The 22,946-nt window shown below is 28.2% G+C and overlaps 1 protein-coding gene across 4 annotated transcripts in view; it reads right to left on the minus strand.

Annotated features, from left to right (window-relative positions):
* LOC111635968 (H(+)/Cl(-) exchange transporter 3-like) overlaps positions 1-22,946 on the minus strand; it is an 89,493-nt gene that overhangs the window by 60,626 nt on the left and 5,921 nt on the right. The window contains exons 1-5 of one of the 4 annotated variants that reach the window (XM_023381118.1): positions 22,871-22,946; positions 14,494-14,762; positions 13,998-14,075; positions 7,521-7,733; positions 6,416-6,561 (exon numbers count right to left, since the gene is read on the minus strand). In XM_023381118.1, the coding sequence (XP_023236886.1) occupies positions 6,416-6,561; positions 7,521-7,733; positions 13,998-14,075; positions 14,494-14,737 (681 nt within the window). In that variant the 5' untranslated portion in view covers positions 14,738-14,762; positions 22,871-22,946. The remainder of the gene's footprint in view (positions 1-6,415; positions 6,562-7,520; positions 7,734-13,997; positions 14,076-14,493; positions 14,763-22,870) is intronic. The other 3 variants (XM_023381119.1, XM_023381121.1, XM_023381120.1) reach the window with 3 other exon arrangements.

Here is a 22,946-nt window from a genome sequence, read left to right on the forward strand (position 1 = left end):
CTATCAAAATCAATGGCCAAAAGATCCAGACAAGTACCGAAATAAAATATCTTGGGATCCTGATAGATAACACTCTCACTTGGAATCCTCATATTCAGAACATCAAGAAAAAATGTATTAAACTTGCCCATTCTCTGCGCTCTATTTGTAAAAACCAATGGGGTATAAAACACCATACTAGCAGAACAATCTACGAGTGTGCTATTGAACCGGTGGTTCTCTATGGGGCTGAGGTATGGGGAAAGGCAGTCACCAAGCAACAGACTAAAAGAAACATCTTATCCATCCAACGAGCATGTCTGCTAACTGTAGCAAGAGCCTACAGAACAGCACCTACCAACGCACTCCAGGTACTGGCAAACTTACCTCCCCTAGACCTCAAAATCCTGGAAACATACTGGAAGTTTCACCTTAGTAGAAATCCTAGTGGCCTCCTTAAAGAAGTTGACCTTCCTATAAGTATTAAAAACATAGCAGAGTATATCATTAAACACAAAATGGACTACACCCACAAGTACTACAAACTACACCCTGCCTGCAACCAGCATCCTATATACAATATCCACATCGCTACCCAAGAAAATCAACCACCGTNTGAAAGTAGTTATGAGTATGAGGCCGATAGCATTGCAAGCTTCCCGAAAACGCCGAAGCCCACAGAACATATACAGCTAAAGTTGAAGTCTCATATTAAATTTTATCAACACCTAGCGTCGGACAAAAAACTAAGTAACCCTGAGCGTCAAATAGCGGGATGTTTGAAATAGCTAAAAATCTATGAATTTTTCCAAAAATGAGAGATATTTCAAATTTCTCTTAGCTGTAATTTAAAAATACATGATACGAATAACTCATGACGTAATGTTCTTTTAGTGATATGTACAATAAAGTTAACATTTACGTTCATTTGACCTAGCTCCGAGGGCCGCAACTTGACTACCGGCGGGCCGCATGCGGCCCGCGGGCCTCGTGTTGGCCACCCCTGCTGTAAAGCATTCTATAAAGTGAATAAAAGTAACTACTACAAGTTTCTAACCAAGTTTCAGTTGCTACTGCTTCTCTAGTGACCCAACCACTGCTCACTAGCTGCCCCTTAATGCCTGCTTAATTTTCAAAATTATGCTTTGAAAAAACCTTTTTTTTTTTATTTTAAATACTCGTGTTGGAGTGAAAGCGAATCTAAAAAAAAATTAGAAAATTAGTCCAGTCGACATTTGCTGGACTTCTACAAGTAAGTTTCGAGGAAGGTCGGGGTTCCTGGAATGAAGCGGGGGTTCCCTATTTGATTCTACGATAGAATTTCTTACCAAAATAAATTCTGTTCTGAGTGACAAACTACAAAAACATAAGAACCACATTTTTTACTTAGCAGACTTATTTGTAAAATTCAATGACGTTCAAACAAGACTCCAAGGTGAAGATATTACAATTATTCAAGCTCGGACAATTCTTTTAGGCTTCCAAGTTAAATTAAACTTGTTTAAATCTTCATTGTTACATAAAGATTTTCAGTACTTTCCAAATCTAAGAAAATTATAGATGAAGACTTGGAAATATATACAAATCACCTTCAAAAATTGAGTGATGATTTTAAAGTGCATTTTGCAGATTTAGAAAATATCAATATCCCAGAATGGATTATGGCGCTCAGTTGTTGGCATTTCCAAGTTCATGTATGGCCGAAGCTGGTTTTAGCCATGTTAATTCCATCTTAACCAAACAGAGAAATAAGTTAAATATGGAACTTCGAGGCGATTTAAGACTGAAGCTAACAAATTTTGACCCAAATATTGCTAATCTTGCGAAGGAACATCAAGCTCACCCGTCTCACTGATTGTGAGTTACAAATAAATGTAAAGTATGTAAAATTAAAGAAAATGCATAGTAAAATCGTTTTTCTTTCTTTCGTGTTTTTTTTTGCTCATACACTTGCACTTGTAATAAAACTTAACTGTGGGGGTCAATGTGAGGTTTTGGAAAGTTGTTGGGGGTTGACGGTTAAAAAAGTTTGGCGACCCCTGATTTAAAGAATAAATTCTTATTCCTATTTCTCAGAAATTTCTAATAGTGATAGAATACAAATTTTTAAATTAGCTCATTAAAACAATAGTAGGTCAATAATATATAGGATGATTCAAACTGCTTGTATGAAATGAATTTCCAATCACAAAATGAGACTAAAACATATAACCAATAGGGGTTGTACACTCTTAATACAACTGTAAGAGTTCAGTATTTTGTTCAGAACACATTTTTTTTTTATAGTTTTTATATTTTTCAAAGTATTAAGTTGCCTTAATATTTTTTAAGATATGAGTAAATGCTAAAAACATTTCAAAATTTTAGGATTTGTGGTCTCTAAAAATGTAATAACTTTGTTATTTTTTAATTAAGGAATCCTAACGTAAAAGCGAATAAAAAAAAAAAAAAATAGAAAATTAGTCCGGTCGACGTTTGTGGGACTTCTACAAGTTTCGAGGAAGGTCGGTGTTTTTGGAATGAAGCAATTAGAAAAAATTTTTCATTACTACTATCTCTCAAGGGGGTAGACTGACTTAACTGTTGTAAACCAATTAGAAGATTTTGTATATAACTATGAAACTTGAAGAGGTCAAGACAAAGGTTTATAGAAGGTAAGCGAATTTTATTCAATAAAAATACTGGCATAGAAAGCTAAATAATCGTTTTTTTTTTAAACGAATTTTGTTTTATTTTGTGAACCTTGTAACTGTATGTAAGTTTTAATCTTGACTACGCCTAAAGAAGCAATGCTTCGTTTATTGGATTTAATATCCAAGAAAGCTAGAATTGAGCGGTGGCAAGCTAAACTCGGTTAGAAAATTGTAGTTACTTTTGTTCACATTGATACGATGTAACTTCATTTCTTTTATTATTTATAAAATCATAATTCTGCAATGGCAGCTTCAGTTTCTAAAAAAAATGTCGACAATATTCATTGGATTATTTAAAGTTTGGATTTATTCTTTCTCCAACAAATGAAACAATACTTATGTGTCTTCTTTGTGAGAAAACTTTTATAAATGATGCGATGAAACCAGCTAAAATGAAAGACCATCTTGAGAGAGTTCATTCTGATAAAAAGGATAAAGATCTTGATTTTTTTAAAACACTTAAAAGAAAATTTGCAACACGACTAAATATAAAAAGTTTAATGAAGCCGTCTGCTTCTTCTATAATTGATATTGAAGGAGGCTTAATCGCTTCATACAAGATTTCGCTCAATATAGCAAAAAAGGGAAAACCACACACAACTGCAGAAGATATAGTTGTACCTGCAATTAAAGATGTCAATGAAAATGTAATGAAAAAAGACTCCGCTGATGTTTTAAAGTGCTTACCATTAAGTGTGAATTCAGTAAAACAGCGTATTGACGAAATGGTCAAAAACATCAAAAATATAATAGTTTCAGAGCTCAAAAATTGCAAATTTTCTATTCAACTTGATGAGTCTGTTTTTGGTGTTTCTTCTCTTCTTATGGCTTAACAATGATGAATTTTTATTTGCTAAATATCTTGAATGTGATGGAAAAGGTCTGACAATATATCAGAATTTAGAAAAATATTTGAATAAATATGACATTCCAATTAACAATATAATTGCAATAGCCACTGATGGCACACCTGCTATGGTAGGCCGTTACCGAGGTTTTGCAACTTTTCTTAAAGAAAAAGTCCCTGGAATACGTACTGTTCACTGTGTGTTGCATAGAAACCACCTTGTAGCAAAATATCTCAGTCCAGATTTGCATAATGCTTTACAGTTTTGTATTAAATCTATTAATCAAATTAGAGCCCATCCTCTTAAATCGAGATTGTTTTCTAAACTTTGTGAGAAAAATGACGAATTAACAAACCAGTTACTTTTACACACCGAAGTCAGATGGTTGTCTAGAGGTGCATGTTTACAAAGGCTCGTTGAGTTATTTGATTCTATGATAGAATTTCTTACCGAAATAAATTCTGTTCTGAGTGATGAACTACAAAAACATAAGAACCACATTTTTTACATAGCAGACTCATTTGTAAAATTCAATGACATTCAAACAAGGCTCCAAGGTGAAGATGTCACATTTATTCAAGTTCGGACAATTCTTTTAGGCTTCCAAGTTAAATTAAACTTGTTTAAATCTTCATTGTTACGTAAAGATTTTCAGTACTTTCCAAATCTAAGAAAATTGCAAATAACAGAAGAAGACTTGGAAATATATACAAATCATCTTCAAAAATTGAGCAATGATTTTAAAGTGCGTTTTGCAGATTTAGAAAATATCGATATTCCAGAATGGATTATGGCGCCATTTTCTGCTCAGATCGAAAACGTCGACATCAACCTGCAAGATGAACTTATAGAATTATTAGAAGACCTTGAAGCAAAAACGCTTTTCAAAAATTTAACTTTAAACAATTTCTGGACGAATGTAAACATAACAAAAAAATACACCAAACTTTGTGATATTGTAAATCCTCTTTTGTTGGCATTTCCAAGTTCATATATGGTCGAAGCTGGTTTTAGCCATGTTAATTCCATCTTAACCAAACAGAGAATAAGTTAAATGTGGAACTTCAAGGCAATTTAAGACTAAAGCTAACAAATTTTGACCCAAATATTGCTAATCTTGAGAAGGAACATCAAGCTCATTCGTCTTACTGATTGTGAGTTACAAATAAACGTAAAGTATGTAAAATTAAAGGAAATGCATAGTAAAATCGTTTCTCTTTCTTTCGTGTTTTTTTTTTTTTTTTTGCTCATACACTTGCACTTGTAATAAAACTTAACTGTGGGGGTCAATGTGAGGTTTTGGAAAGTTGTTGGGGGTTGACGGTTAAAAAAGTTTGGCGACCCCTGATTTAAAGAATAAATTCTTATTCCTATTTCTCAGAAATTTCTAATAGTGATAGAATACAAATTTTTAAATTAGCTCATTAAAACAATAGTAGGTCAATAATATATAGGATGATTCAAACTGCTTGTATGAAATGAATTTCCAATCACAAAATGAGACTAAAACATATAACCAATAGGGGTTGTACACTCTTAATACAACTGTAAGAGTTCAGTATTTTGTTCAGAACACATTTTTTTTTTATAGTTTTTATATTTTTCAAAGTATTAAGTTGCCTTAATATTTTTTAAGATATGAGTAAATGCTAAAAACATTTCAAAATTTTAGGATTTGTGGTCTCTAAAAATGTAATAACTTTGTTATTTTTTAATTAAGGAATCCTAACTTGTCAATGTTTTTTCGTTCCATTGTGAAATTTAATATATATATAGTAATAAGCCAAAACCATTTTACTATAACCTTTTTTTATTTATTTACATCAAAAATGTTTTCTTACTGATTCATTAAATTCATAATAACTTTACAAAATTAAAAATATTTTGATAATTTTTGATGAATTTTACTGACAAGCATTGATGCTATTCAAAACAAAGATGAACATAGTGGCTAAAGCGCATGGAAATATTGAAAAAGAAGGTTTTTGTCATTCATTTTAGAACTCATTATCATCTTCAAAAAATATTTAATCAGATTCAATTTGTTGCAACTGTGCAACCCAAAACTCTTAACAGATTATGATTTTATGTTCACAGTTCACTGCCTCATTCACTTGTTCAAAAATTTAGTGACAATTTATTGACTCATTTCTGGTGCTGCTATATGTATTTTGACAGAAAAACATTCGTGATGATTTTAAGCTAAGTTTATGTATTTAGAGAATAGCTTTGGTTCAGTTTATTTTAAAAATAAAACTAAAACAATTCCCAAATCATTGTATTTTCCAGGAAAAATTGAATGGCATTTCCTGTTTCTGGGATATTCAACATCAGCAAATTCAGAAACCCTAATGCTAAATATTAGAACCCATGTGAAAACTCATTTTGATTTCATTTTATTCCTTTATTTTTAAATCAAGTTGAACTAATTTTTAATGTCTGCAATTGTTCCTGATAATGTGTGTCTGAATTGAGCAAACATCTTAAATATTTTATCTACATATTATTTTAAAGTATTGATGAATTTGTATAAATTTTTATTCCATCTATGAGTTAGTGAATTTGAAAAACATTTCTAAATATACTTTACATTTAGAAAAGTTAAAAAAAGTAAACATAAATATATAACATTAAAATGTATTTTGATGATATGAAACTGTGCTTTGCTATTTGTTTATGCTTCTGACACAATATAGTGCTATAAATTAAGACACTTGGCGGATTTTCTCATCTTTATTTAGTTGACTAAATAAAGATGAGAAAATCCGCCAAGTGTCTTAATTAATAAGCATAAACATATTAAAATGTATCATGATTTCTCACTATTCAAATGTCATAGTGAATGTATGCGATTTTTAGAGATAACAATTAGCTTTAATGCATTAAATAAAATACCTGTAAACAATGATCTCCTTGAAAATATGTATCATTAGATGACCAACAACATTGTTCTTTGTTTAAATAAAATACTTGAGGACATATGCCTTCCTTCAGGTCTTTCATCCATCCTGTTCCAATGTCTACTATTCCAGCAACAGCACCTACATAATTTAAAATTTCAAAAAATATCTAATTTTTCTAATGAATAAAAATCACTTATAAATGGAAAAGAAGTTTAATTCAATAAGCAATGATTTTATGACTGTATTAACTGATTTAAATAGTCAATGACAACTGTAAAGTATTAACAAATAAACAATAATTTATATACTAATATTGTTTCAATACCCCAATGGAAGTTACTTTCCAGATACCCCTTATATTTATACAGCTTTCTAAATATTGAAAATAAAATTTTTTTTTCCATATTGAAAACAATTCAAAATATACTTTTGGATAAAAGCATCTAATTAAAAAAAATTTATAATAAATCATCAAATAATTTTATGTTATAAAATTTGTTTCTATATTAATAATATTAATTAATTAAAAATAACTTATATTACTTGAACAAAAATACCTTACAAATATTTCTTTTCTTATGGAAGTGAAATTCTGTTTAAAAATAAAATTCTATAAATGTCAAAAAAGTTTCTTTTCGATTATCTGTATGAAAAATTGCAGTCCATTAGGTGGAGAGTTAAGAATATTTAACCCTCATTGATGTGGGGCCATTAAGGAGAATGAACCATTCCTAACATTCTTTGCAATATAAGAAAAGTAAAAACAAATAAAACATCTGAGAAATACTTATAATTAATTCACAAATCATAATTTACAATTAAATTATCCTCTATTATCTAAATGTAAATGACATTACTATATATTGGTAGATGTATATTATTTTTGTGAAAAATAGTTCATTTCATTAACATTTATAGATAATATTGAATAATTTAATAATATAAGCTTAACTGTTAAAATTATTTGAAAATTATTTATAAATCAAGATTGCCATTTGATTTATATTATTTTTTAATACATTTATATTGAAAATACTAAAACAATTATATGTATTAAATATAGATTATTTTTAATGTTATTACTGAAAGAATTTTACCTGCTGCTAATCCAGTTAATAAAACACAAAGCCAACCAGACCAAGCATCATGAAAACTGCGAATCATATCACATACTGAATCCATACGTTTTTTAATAATATGTCGATGTCGCATTCTATCTCTGGCAATATTTCTTTGCCAATCAATTGTATGAAAATCATCATATTGTCCAATTTCGGGTGGCAATTCTTCATTATCTAAAATACCAGATCCTAACAATGAAAAATATGACACTACCAATAAATTCATCAAAAATAAAAATGTTACATAATAATATTTTATGCATGGAAATGATGACACCTTTCTAAAATACATCAATAACATAAAAAACATTACAAATAAAACTATTTATGGATTCCATAATGAAGGTTTACATTAGTGAATTGATAGTACAAAATAAATTCCAAATTAATTAATAACTTAAAAACTAATTCTGGTATTTTTGAAACCATACCAGTAATTTTTAGTAATTCAAACACAAATTATTTATTCTATTTATTCAGATACTTAGTAATAAAAAATAAAATTTAATGATGAGATTTGTCAAGTGTCTGAATAAATACAATAAATAATTTGTGTTTGAATTATTAAAAACTAATATAAAAAATCAACAAAATAACAATCATTTATATGATTAAAATATAATGCAATAACAAAAACACTTTATTTTGAGCAAAGTTTTAAACTGGCAAAAATTTAGTTTGGTATCATCTCCAAAGTTAACATGTTAAAAAACAAAGATCTTTATTCAAATATGCTTGAAGCTTAAAACAAAAGATCAAAATAAAATAATTTTTATTTTTTGATTTCTTATCAATAAAAGAAATAAATGAAAGATAAAATAAAACTTATTTCAATATTTTAAATAGATTTCTAAAGACATAAGAATAACAAAACTTCTATAAAAATTGCAACATAAAATAAACAACATAAAAAGTAAAAACAAGGTAAACACTAACCAATGAAATAATTATCAACTATAATTAATTATCAACCATAGTTGATAATTATTTGTGACAACCATTTGCTGAAATTAAAAATATTTAATGCAATGTTCACTAGAATAAGAATAACAAGAATATTTTTCCCTTAATTGAGATAAGTTCATTTTAAAATCTTTATGTTAGATCAACAAAATAACAATCGGATTTAAAAACAATACAAAAACAAAAAATAACAATAGGATACGACAAAATTACAATTTAACTTTTAAAAACATCAATAATAAACAAGTCTTCAAAATATTTCATTGGAAAACTACTCTTGTCAATCTCTTGTCAGTAAATGGAATTTACTGACAAGAGTAGTTATTCCAAATTACTTCTGTTAGTAAATGAATATCTTGTCAAGAAACTGATGAGATATTCATTTACTAACAGAATTAATTATTAAACAACTAATTTCAATAAAAATCATTCTCAAAAACTTTTTTTATTGTAATAGAGACAAACATCCAAATAATTTCAACACCAATGAATTCATCTTACATTTCAATTTCATTGTATTTTGCACAAATTTCATTGCAGAATGAATTATTATTACATAATATAATATAATATAAAATAATTATTTAACTAAAGGGTAAACACTTTTTTTAGAATAAGTGTCAAAATATGGTCAAGGTGTAAGAATCTAACAAATGTTTAATGAAATTTGTAATAGAATCAAAACAAAAAACAATAAAATAAATTATAAAATAAAGTTTAATGCAAATTATAAGAATATAATGGTGTATGGGAGGAAAAAAAAAACATAATTTACTTGATCAAAAAGATATAATTTGATTAAGTTAAAAATTACAGTTAAATTTCAGTCACTTCAAAGTTAAATTTGGCAAAGATACAATTTGACCAAAAGCTTGATGACTCCAAAACGAAATTCAATGTAAATTTGTGTTCCACTCCAATTAGTCCTAGCTGATTGCCTAGACTAGTGTTTCGCAACAAATGTGCTGTCACAAGGTGTGTCCTGAACTTTTACATATTCTATTAATTTCAAGTTTTATTTATATATTTTTATCACAGTTGCTGTGTTTCTTATGCTTGTATTTCATTCTCTGCCACAGCACTGATGAAATAAGACAATGTTTGTTTATTCTTTATTACAAGCCAGGTATTTTTATGTATTCTAAGAAATCAAATATAAAATAAATTTGCTCACAGGTGTTGATGTCTGTTTAATAATAATAGTAATAATAATAATAATACTATATTGAATACATGCCACATTGTTAGGAAATTCCTGAATACAGACACTGACACACTTATTTAATTTTTGTTTTTGGTTGCTATGCCTTGACTCTGGTCAGGTATAGTACACAGTCACTGGTATCAACCGAGCATAACACACTAAATACTGTATAATAATAATAATAATAATAATAGACTAGTGGCATTATGTAATTCTATTAATAGTATCATATCATACGTATTTTAGGGTAATAACATTTTGGTGTGCCTTGTTGAGTCATGAGGGATGGGTGTGCCACAAGTAGAAAAAGGTTGCGGAACACTGGTCTAGACACTTATGCAACCATTTACAATTAACAGGAAAACATTAAAATGTATTTAAAATGTTTACTTATTTTAGACATATGTTTTTAAAATTTTAGTCTGATGCTTCTGAACATACAAAGAAAAATTTTATTATATTGTCTGAAGCATACTAGTTAGAAAAAATACTTAAAAACCAGTTTTAATCATTACAGTGAATGTCATTGAGTAGTTCTCCATGTTCAGAATTTCAGAAGCTGAAGAAGCACAATTTACTGACTTAAGAATCTTATTCAGTGGATGTAGGTGAAGATTAACCTGAGCATTCACAATTCATGAAAACATTAATCCACATATAACAATCCAATGGAAAACAAGATCCTGTTGTAGATGCATAGTGACTTTTTGATACTCTGTATTTTACTTTGTAAAATATTTCAATATTGTAACATCCTTTATTGATATTTGAACAGTTTATTTAACTTTATATCAAACACATATTAATGACTTAAACATTAGTAATATCTAACAAAGGCAAATTCTCAGTTGCACATGCATTAATCATTCATGTTATGGATTATCATTCCTGCACTCATCTGAATAAAATAGTTAGATTTAAAAAAATTATTTCACTACATTTTTTTTCCACTTCATAATTATTAACTATAATGAGTCTAAATAAGTAATTTTATTGAGATTGCATGCAAAAAAACAAATATTGCATATTAAAAATATTGCAAAGTCATTCAAAAAATTCCTAAGATTTCCTTAATTTTTCATATAAAAAAGGAGTTCCTCGAGAATTTCAAATTTTCCAGATAAGTAGATGCCCTATAATATGCACTTTCACTCTATTATTAATTATTATTTATTTACTTTGGTAATAACAATATATACATGCTATCAGGTCAGTCCATAAGTTGTGGGTATTTTATGACCTTGAGAAAAATCTTGTTTTGCTGTTAAAAATGCCAGTCTAATGTGATACTTTTTACACTGAAGTGTTAAATTGGATCTAATTCATATAATACTGTTCAGAATTGGGAACATCTCAGTTGTTTATTTTCGTTAAAATGGAAGTAACAGATGAATATAAGAAACATGTTTTATACTTTTTATTTTTAAGTGGTGAAAATGCTACAAATGCAGCCAAAAAATTAAATACTGCTTATAATCAAACTGTAACAAGTGTAAGGACTGCGCAGAAGTAGTTTGAAAGATTTAGAAATAATGATTTTAGTGTGGAGGATAAGGCTCGTACTGGAAGACCCGTTGACTTTGATGATGATGCTCTCTCTGCACTAGTTAAAGCAGAACCATCTTTAACAGTTGATGAAATTGTGGAACATTTAAATTCATCCCATGGAACTGTTCATAGACATCTACAACAAATCGGAAAAGTTTCAAAGCTAGGAAAATGGATACCACATGAACTGTCAATAGCTAACTGACAACAACGTCAAATCCTCAACTCAAAAGCTTCAACTGGGAAATTTTACCTCATCCACCATATTGCCAGATATTGCTCCCAGTGATTATCATCTTTTTCGGAGTTTGCAGAATTTCTTAAAAGGGAAAACTTTTGAGGATGAGAACAATGTAAAAAAGGCTATTTCTGAATATTTTGATTCAAAACCAAAATCATTTTACAAAGACAGGATTAAAAAGCTACCATCAAGATGGCAAGAAATTATACAAAATAATGGTGAATACATTATAGATTGAAATAAGATTTAATTAAAATTTTTTGTTGCTTTTTTTGTAGATAAAAATGCGCACGAACTTATGGACTGACCTGATATCATTATTATTTACATTTTGTTGGATCATAATTGAAAGCTTCTTAAATCTTAACTTTTAAGCTTTTGTGAGATCTAGCCGGGGGTACAGAGTAGTTTATTACTCTTGTATCACTTATTTGGCTTCTAGTTGATGAAACTAGTTCTCTAGTTGTCCAAGAGAATGGCTTTTCCCAATCTAAGGAAATTTGAGTGCAGAGGGACTTACAGTTGAATATTTAAAGCGGAATGAAGAATTGTGAGATCCTTCCGTTCCTATGTCAGGAATTCCTTTGACACCAGTTAATCAAATTTATAACACGCGTTTGGATATGATATGGATTCGATTCAGAGAATTATTAAGAGACATTTCTTTAACTAATAATAACAAAAAATTTAATAAACTAAAATAAACAAAACATTACAAAATGGAAATAGTTAAAGACAATCGATTTAGATAATGAATAAATCAAAATATACGCACCGAGAGAGAGAGAAAGCTCACAAATTTATGATAAACATACAACCTCTTTAGTTGACTTTATCTTCTTCTTGATTTGTCGATATTACTTCGTTCCTCTATTTCTCAGAGTTCATGGAGAGGTCCTGATAGGCACAAAATAAAATATATCTTCTATTTCCTAACTAACTCGTTTTAACATGAAATAATTATGTCTATGGACGTTGGTTTATAGATACGATACTCATAACTAAGGACGTTGGCCTTAGGAGCTTGAATGGACTACGTCTTCCTTTCTTGGGATCTTCTGGCGTACTCCCAGACTAAGGACGTTGGCCTTAGGGAGACAATATGAGAACTTCTTTCCACTACCAGATCTGCGGACGTACTCCCCGAATTCTACTAAACTTTCGCTATATCTCTTGATTAGCGACCAATCAGCATATTTTTCTTCACCCACGTGAACAGATGAAAAGGGGAATAAATGAGGGGTCGACAATTCTCATGGTGGTGAGATTTGTACACAGATAAGGGAAAAACAAAGGATGCTTCAGTTTCCATTAAAGGAAATGATTGTTTTATCAGCTTTCCCATGTTAGAAAACTGTTAATTTCACTCCAAAATGAAAGAATATTTTTCTACAAAAATTTAACTTCACTTTTAAATTGTTAGTTAGACCCAGGGGCTATTCGGATCTCACACTTTTAAGGTAAGTTTCCAAGCATGTATCACTTTATAAATATCAACTTAAATAATGTATTGAGCTTGTTTTATAAATTCTGTCACAATGTGATCTTTAATAAAATTTTTTTACAGTAACAGATAATGAAAAAATTTCTAATTGAAAGAAAAAGAAAACAGCTTGACCAGATAATTTGAGTTGGAAATTTGTAATATTTTGATTATTCTTGTTTTTATATTCTTGATTTCTGATTTATATTTGAGTTGGAAATCAAGAATAACAAAATCGAAAAAAGAAGTAAAAAATAATGTTTTCAAAAGGATTTAAATGTCTAAAATTATGAGAAAACATGTATTAAACATCTTATTTTATAATCTCCTTGTATATTTCTTTTATTGATTTAAATTTAAAAATTATTATTATTATTTTTTAAATACAAAACTATTTTTAAAAAATTAGATTTAAAAACTTCACTGAAGTTATAAGAAATCATACCATCTACTTTTTCCAGCAGCAGCATTTTAATATATAAATTTTTTTGGCCACATTTAGGGGGGTGTGTCAGATTTCAACATTAACCAAATCAAACATCTATAACAAAATACAAGTTTGGAATAATATTAAAATCATATTTCAGAAAGCTTTTGATATCAAAAGAAAACTAATATTGTTCCAAACTTGTATTTCATTATAGACATCAATTTGGTTAATGGTGAAATCTAACACAGGCCCCTAAATGTGGCTGAAAACATTGTATATTAATGCTGCTACTGGGAAAAGTGTGAATGGTGTAATTTCTTATATATAAGTTCCAGCTTACCTATTGGAAGAGTTTACTGAAGTTAATATTCATTTTAAATAATCAGTTAAATCATTATATATATATATACTTATTTATAAATATTCAAATTAAACTATAAAATGTGTGTACATGTTTAGTTATTAAATAAGAACACAAAGAATGTGAAAAGAAAATACACAAAACTGAAAAGAATCACAGAAGAAAACCAAAGAATAAGGCTGAAATTGTGAAAAATGATTTTTTGTACATTATATTAATTTACCTGTAATTAATCTTTCATAGTCACTTCTGTTTTGGTATCGTTGAGGAAAAACATATTTTAAGAAGTAATCTGCAACACCTACAATAATCATAGATTGGAGTTAATTGCATGCAACTCCATTAAGTTTGTAAACAGGCATAGGAAATAAATAAATAAAATCATGCAAAACAAAACAAAAATAAATAAATAAATAAACAGAACTGTTTTCAAAAATATCATTAATATAATTGTTTAAAAATGTGTTTAATTTGTGAAAAAATGTATTTATTGTTATATTACAGTAATCAAAGACATTCAGTAATTACTTTTGATTCCAGCAGTCTTTGTCTTGTTTAAAATGTATTGAGTTTTACAGTTTAATAATGTATATGTTGCTATTTAATTATAAATGCCTTGTGTATTTTTTGTCTTCTTGTCTTCCAATAATTTCAAAGAATTTTAAAAATGAAAATCATAATTTTCAAATTATTTCAATTGAAAAAAATACAATTTTTACCTTGAGAATGCTGAGGGAATTCATCAGCATTTTGACCACCTGCAGTCCCGGTACTTGTAATGTCAATCATTTCATCATCACTACTACTTTTTGAATGAGGAATGTTTTTATGCTCTTCTTTGACAACCAGAGTGGCACCCAATGGCTCAGAAAGCCCATTCATTGATTGATAAGACACTTGTCTGTGATTCAACATACTAGGCTTATCATTCTTATGCCACCTGACTGAAAATTCAGTCTTCATGATGTTTGTTAATCAAATATGTTGCCTTTAAATATAATAATAAATATTAAAATTCAATACAGTTTGTAATAAGAAATGCTAATTTTTAATTATAAAATGCAAACTTGATAATTAAACAAAAATAGAATCAAAACAATTTATTCTAATATGTTTAGACATTAATATTCAAATAAATGTTTCATTTTTTTTCAAATTTCAACTTGATGATGGTCTATAAGGTAAAAATATTTGTTTTTCGGTAAATAAATACAAAATTCTCATATTTTTTGGTTCTCTTTTTTCTATTCATTTTAGACAAAAATATTTTTTTATCAAATAAAAAAAAAAAAAAATAATAATAATAATAAATAATTTATTTAGAGTTAAAATGATAAAATATTATCATCTAACATGTAAGTCAAGCATACGAAACCATAGTATTCTATGCAAAAATTACATTAATACTGGACAAAAATTATACGTTTATTTAAAAAATGAAATATAGACCAAATAAAACATATATCTGTATTAAGTTGGAATCAATCCCATATTCTTTATTAACATCCGAATGCTAAGAAAATATAGAACTGATTCTGAATAAGCTATTAGAATATATTTATTATTTTAATAATTAAATTTTCCATTAATATAACAAATGATAAAAAATGGAATCAAAACTCAGTCAAAAATATGTTAGCTCCAAATGGAATTAATTTCATATTCTTTCTATCATATATATATATATATATTGTATATCAAAGGTGTTGATTTTTAAAGTGACTATAACAGAAGCCATCCTCAAAATAAACATACAATGATATATGTTTAAAGTACAGTGGAACCTCGGTATACGACCTTAATCCGTTCCTGGTGTTTGGACTTATACCGAATAGGACGTATACCAAACCAACCTTTTCCATAAGAAGTAATGTAAAAATGATTAATCTGTTCTCATGTAAAAAAAATGGCTGGCTTTAAACCCCTCGCTTTCCTGGCTAGTTCCTGCTTGATTTTTCATGAGATCAGCATGTATCCTTTTAACTTTCTCGCAAATAATTTCTTCCGATACGCTGTCGCCGGCACACTGTTTTTCAGTTATCCAAAGCAAAAGCAATTTCTCGACATGATCTAATGTCTTCGATCTCTGTTTAGAAATTGATTTAACCCCTTTCGCAACGTTAGCAAATTTAATAATGTCTTTATTTTTCACGATTGTCGATATCGTCGTTCTCGGAATACGGAATGCAACAGTTAAATCTCGTTAAATCTCGAACACGCGTGCCACCTTCATATTTCTCAACAATCTCTTTTTTCAATTCCATTGTCCATTTTTTTATTTTTCTGTTGCCTTTTTGCAATTCATGATTAATAAAAATAATAAAATGTTACTTACAAATTAAAATCAGAAGAAATTTAACAAAGTTATAAACCGTGGCACCGCAAACGTCTAATCTGGTCTAGTACACCGATAGTGCTACTTGTTCATAGATGGCGCTTATAATTGAATTAAGTCGTATACCGAGCAAAATTTGTTTTGTCCAAAGAGGATGTATTCCGAATTGGACGTATTCTAAAGCAGACGTATACTGAGGTTCCACTGTATTAGATATATGATATGATACACTTACCAGATACCATATTTTGGTGTACATTTATACTTTAAATTATTTTTAAGGTTTATGTTTACATGTTAGTTTTTTTATTAGAGAAAATAGTCATAGTTATTAATGAAAAATCTTTATCTTATCTTTCTGTAATTCCAGTATAATCTATTAAATTAACATTTTTAAGTTAGCACTATAACCATCTTTCAGTTATAATATAAAAAAGAACAGATGTAGAACATTAGAATATATAATAAATCAGCTTTATGGAAGAAAAATCATCTGATATACATCTGTTAAAATGACTTTAATTATTAAATATAATAAATATAATATAGTCAAGTATTTTTGACTTTAGTATTTACTGGTATTATTGTAACTCAAACTTGTGTATCAAAGTTAAATAAATGTAATTTGTACTTTTTTTTATTTTATTTTTAAATTTTTCATTTAAGTAATAGTAATTTTAAATGTTTATATATTTAAAATTACATATCCATAAATTACATATTACAAATTACAATCCATAATCCCAATTTATGAATTGTTTATATATGAATACATATACCATGCCAAAGTGAAAGCAATAGCTGGTTGAAAGCCATGGAGGACCATGAGTATTAAAGTTGTCTCCAGTCAGCACTGTGATTGATTAGTATGATAATATCTAAATTAATAGCTCTGGAAAGAAAGATCAAATGGAGATATGAGTAGTGTAACTATCAAACACATCTGCATGCTAAGCAGATGAGGTTCAGTCTCTCTCTAGGCTGATTCTTTTCTTTCAGAATTTCTAAATTTAAAAATACATATTATTGTGACATTGTCACAATGCCAGGCAGCAATTTCTTATCATCTTTTAGGCCCTGTACACACTAGGCGTTTTTCAACGCGCGTTAAACGCTCGTCGAACGCCGAGCTAACGCGCGTTTGACCAGCGTTTAGCTGAGCGTGCGCACTGGCTCGGTTTGGAAATGGATGTGGAAGTGATTGCTTGTGTGTGGCTCCTCTATCGTCGCTATAAAAGACGACGGCAGAGGCAAAGAGAATTTTGGGTGCACCCAATATTACGAGATAGACTGACGCATGAAATGTTTGCGACGTTGTATCCAAAACTAAGACAAAATAAATTCAAGTTTTTTAATTCTTTTAAAATATCTATAAAATCCTTTGACAATGGTTGGTGTCTTTTAGATATCATCAATAAATAGATCAGTATCGAAATGATCGTTTTCCATTTCAGCACATATATCTCAAAGCCCCCGTAAAACGCTCGCAAAACGCGCGTTTTAACAAAACTCTATAAACGCGCGCTTGGCGTTTGAGTGTGTACGGCTACATAGAACTCTTGGTTCTTTAAAACGCGCGTTTAAAAGCGCGCGTTTAATGCGCGTTGAAAAACGCCTAGTGTGTACAGAGCCTTACTCATCTATCTAACTCCACTCTCAAGTTGAATAAAGGACATAATGAACAGACAGTGAGAATGTGTATGTCTGCAATCTTAAAATTTCAGACCAATTAATTTATTATAATTATAAAAATTATCAGAAAATGGCAGCCTATCTGCCTGTCTCTAGTCAAATAGCTTTAACCTAATTATTACATTTGCCTTATTATAGCCCAATAATATACCAGATCGCTTGGCAGCAATTGTAAAAATACCATTGTAACAATCAAATTGCCTAAAACTTACTCAAAAGTTTTAAATAATCAGATCATTTATTGATGGTAGTTAATCCAGGTGATGTTAAATACATATTTGTAAAAACTTTATGTATTTATTTACATTGCAAATATTTTTCATTATATTCACATTCATTATTAAAAAATAATTTTAACAGAGAGTATCAAAAGATAAGATATTATTTTCTTCATATGATATTAATTTATTATATAAAATGTATACAAAATTTTAAAAAACTTCTTATTTAATCTTATTACAATTTTATCATTTGAAAACTGTAGTTTTAGAACAGGAAAATAATACGCTAAACATAATACAGTAGAGCGTCGATTTTCCGAAAGTCAATCATCCAAATGATTTCCAGTCGGCAAATTTAAATTTTTGCCAGTGCTGTGGAGCTTCAATCTTTTGCTATGTCTTGGGCTACTCAAATATTTTACGTTTTTGATACTAAATTAACATCTGAAGTATAATCTTTTTATTGTTTTTATATTTTCCAATATATTTATTTTGTTTGTACAAAATAAAAAAAATAATTTTTAACGATACAATAGTCTTTGTTAGGCTTAACATCGACGAAAATTCAATGCGAAGCAACACGCAACGGAGAAAAATTTCAACATAGGATACGTTAAACTATTTTTTCGTACATAAATCGGTTATCCGAAATATCAGTTATACGAACAACCCCAGTTCCCAATTGATTCGGAAAATCGACGCTCTACTGTATTATGATTTTTAATTTTATTGTTTTAATATATCTAAACAAAACTTTTCATTTTGGAAGTTATTCATTATCATCTGTTTAGTATTAAAAAAAAACACAAATAATTTAATTAACAACTGTGTCTTAACAAAACTTAAAAATACCAAACATATCATCATTCAATTATTTTTGTTCAATATTTAACAAAGCCAATCATTGCTGTATGCAATTGGGCTAATAATGGCTATAATATTAATAAATTACCAAATAATTTGACACTAGAGAGAAGCATTAGGCACCATCTCTTAATAAATTTAATAATTATAATTTTTAATTAAATGTATCATGTTTAGTAGTGTTGCTTGCAATATTTAACATGTTGATCTTTTATATCTGCTAAAATTTTCTAAATGGCCAACATAAGCATTAATGTATTTGCTTCTACAGCATCTAAAACATTGACATTTTTGGAACATGATAGCAGTGACATATAACAACATATAACATTATTATTAGCATAACCAATAGCAAACAAATTTAAAGGGAAATAAAAATACCAATACCAAAAATACCAAAGTTATCCTGCAAGCATATATAAAATACAAAATTTGTTTTATTTATTATAGTGACATTCCATTAACCTGGCATTGTCGGGATCAATGCTATGCTGTGTTACCAAATGTGTTGCCTTATCAAACAATGGGAGTTTTTCCAGTTTTTTTCAATCTCCTGGATACAATTTTACATATCTTCACATGTAAAACTGTTCAAATCTGCCTTTTATGATTGTTTAACGTGCCATTTGTTTTTCCAGGCTATTCCTTCCTTTGATTAGCTTGAAACAAAAACACTCTATTCTTACTTTGTGCTTTGTACACTTTTATTGTGTATAAAGACAAACATATTTTAATTATCAAAGTACATGAAGAGTAGTGTACTGTAGTTGTTTCTGTGATAATTATTGATTCCAAATGTGATAAATATTTCTGCTTCTTATAGCAAACCTATGCACTGATGTCTTTGGAAAAGGCTTTAGAAAAATTATGCATGAGCTAACTGATTTTAGCTAGCACAGCATCACATTGTCTTGGCATTTGTCATCTCTAAAAGGAAAACCCACATCCCTTTCCAAGAACTGCATGTTTTGAATGCTTTTATATTAAAATCTTAACTCTGGACCTACCCAGTGCACTGATAACCCCACAATGATGAACTTTACATGCTGGCTTATCAGATTTTCCAGCATACTGGATGCTGGGTTAATGAAATTTCACTGTACTTAAATTTCAGTGCTGTTGGCAAAGTTAACAAATCAGAAATCAATTAAAATAAAACAAACTTCCTGTTTTCTTAAGAAAGGTTCTCTGAAATTATTTAGGAAAAAAAATTAGCATTATTTTAAAACAAAGTTCTGCATAATTATGGATATAAATATTTTGACTTTTTGTGAGAAAGAACCATTAAACAATATTTAAAAACAGATTGATTCAATTATTATTTACTTCTGTTTATTATCAAACTGATGCTCTTTTTATTCTACATTCATTTTTTCATACACTCTAGGAGAATTACTAACTATACTAACTATAAGATCTCATATTTGCTTCTCTCAATATTAATTTATCTAACTCATGATTATTTTGCAAATCAGAATACTATGACTATTGAAAATAGTTATATAACAGTGAGCCAAAAGTATTAAATAGTTAAATGGAAAAATTCTTAAAAAGAAGATACAATAAAATTTAAAAAACAAAATTTGAAAGATATTAGATTTCCTTAAATAAAAGACTTATATAAAAGTGAAATAGTTTGAAAAAAGCATAACAGTTCTAGTGATGAAATAATTCACATCAGTGATATATGCCAAATACACTTCATCCTTTAAAAATAGTTCCAGTTCTTGCAAGAAACAATTTACTTGCAAATACTATGTAAACAACTTTCCTGGAAAAAAACAGTATAGTAATGACATTTACAGAATGCAATATACTTGTCTTATACTAAAAATTACCTAGAAAAAACTCAGAGAAAATTAAGTATAACCAATAAGAACACAAAACAGTTCTCAAAGTAACATATTAATATATTAAATCTTTCTATAGTCATTGCATTATATAACTTAATTATAATATCAAAAATAAAGAAAATATTTATTACAGGAAAACATCTTAAAATCAAATTACATAATAGGAATATAAATTTAAATACAAAAACAAAAAATCCTAATATTCTTTTTCCTCATAATTATATTGTATCAAACAATTACCATATTTTACAGCATGTAAAGAGAGTCTTTTATTTAAAAAAAGGCTGAAAAAATTACCCTGCATCTTTACAATCTCCCATAAGTTAATCTCCCATAGATCAATAATAAGTTACAATCTCCCACAGATCAATGAATTCCACTATATTTGTAAAAGCAGTCTTCAATAGGGTATGGTTAACCTCTGCCTAGCCCAACATTTGAATAAAAATGTTATTCAAGAGTTGAGCTAAGTAGCTTTTGCATGCATATTCATGTTAAATATTTTAATGGTAAATTTTAATTGTAATGACTTCTTTTAAACTTCCTCTTTTTCCCTGGTAAAAGAAAATGTGCATATTAATTTTACTTCTTTTTTTTTACTAGAATACATTTTAAAAAGTTTGGAGTCAAGTGCCAAAGATGCAATATATCTTAAATACACTAAGTACTTTTTCTTAAATATTCTATGCTGAAATGAGGGTATGTTCTATATGCTGTAAAATACAATAGATTAAATATTCTTTCAGGCAATGAAATCATACGGTAGAATAAAACAGGATTATGAGAGTTGCAGAAAATAAATTGAAAAACATGACAAATAATAATTTCTGAACAAAAACAATTTTATTGGTAAATTTAAAATTAGAATATATAACTTCACAACCATTTTCTTTGATTTATTATTTTTATTCTGTGATAAATGTACAGCTTTTATCAGGAACTCACAAAACAAAAATAGTTTAATACTTTCAAGACCTTTGTCCTGATCTTTAGAACTTGCATTTATGTTTAATTAAGTCTATTATTAACTTTTCTGAAGTTTATATTTGTTTATTTAAATGTAAATTCTGCATATAAAGACAAATATTCCTCAAAAATACTACACTATCTGTGACTTCTTGATATACTGTATATTACAGCATGTAAGACATACCTCCATTTTGGCACAGAATATTTAAGAAAAAAGTAAGTATTTAACCATAGCCAACCGAAGGCCATTTAGGGAATTTGTTATCCCACAGATCACAACTTCACATATAAGATGTATTATGTCCAATAACCTAACAAGATTTATTTAATTGTACAGAAATTTTATTTTTCCTCAAAAAATTTGCAAATTCAAATAATAATATCTTTAAAAACTTTTAAAATTATACCAAAAATTGTTTATTAAATAATCCAGAAACATTCAACAATGAACATAAGTATAAAATATATTAATTTTAAATGCGAAATGTATTAAAATACAAGCTTTAAAACAATACTGTGTCAATGATTACAATTTTTCCTGATTATATATACTTGAAATATTTTGAGATTATATTTATTTGAAAAATTGTTTAACATTAACCTCATGACTATCCTTACTTTCTCTATTGTAATGTCAGTACCGTAATTCCATACTTCTATATATATTGATGACATATAAAATTAGAGTAGGGAAAGTAAGGACAGTTCTGAGATTAATGTTAAACAATTTTTCAAATGTGTGTGTGTGTGTGTGTGTGTGTGTGTGTTTCTTTGTGTGCATGTGCATAATTATATTGAACATGATTGAAAATGTAATCATAACATGTTACAGAATTACATGACATACTTCGACATAAGAATACAAAAAAGGTTTATATGTATCACAATTGTAAAAACATGTGTATTTTTGATTATACCCAAGTCTAATTAAAAGCATTTTACAGTTAAATCAATAGAATTCTACGACAAAAATAAAAGTCGATTTAAATTACGGAAATGAAAGACAAAGCTTAATTAACACTTTATTAGGATTATTCATTTTGAATGTTTCAGTAATTTATATATTAAATAAAGATTTGACGTACAATTTTATTACACGACATAGGATAGGAGGAATAATAATAATCCGAATCAATATGGAAAAATATGTAAAGAAACTTGCCATTTCTTATTTCGTAATACACATAAATTTATCCAATGCGATAGAGTTTAATTGTTTTGTTTTTGTTTTTTTTTTT

Source organism: Centruroides sculpturatus, unplaced genomic scaffold (genome assembly GCF_000671375.1).
Source record: "Centruroides sculpturatus isolate CEXI.00-Female unplaced genomic scaffold, Cexi_2.0 scaffold1002, whole genome shotgun sequence".
NCBI classification, from domain to species: domain Eukaryota; kingdom Metazoa; phylum Arthropoda; class Arachnida; order Scorpiones; family Buthidae; genus Centruroides; species Centruroides sculpturatus.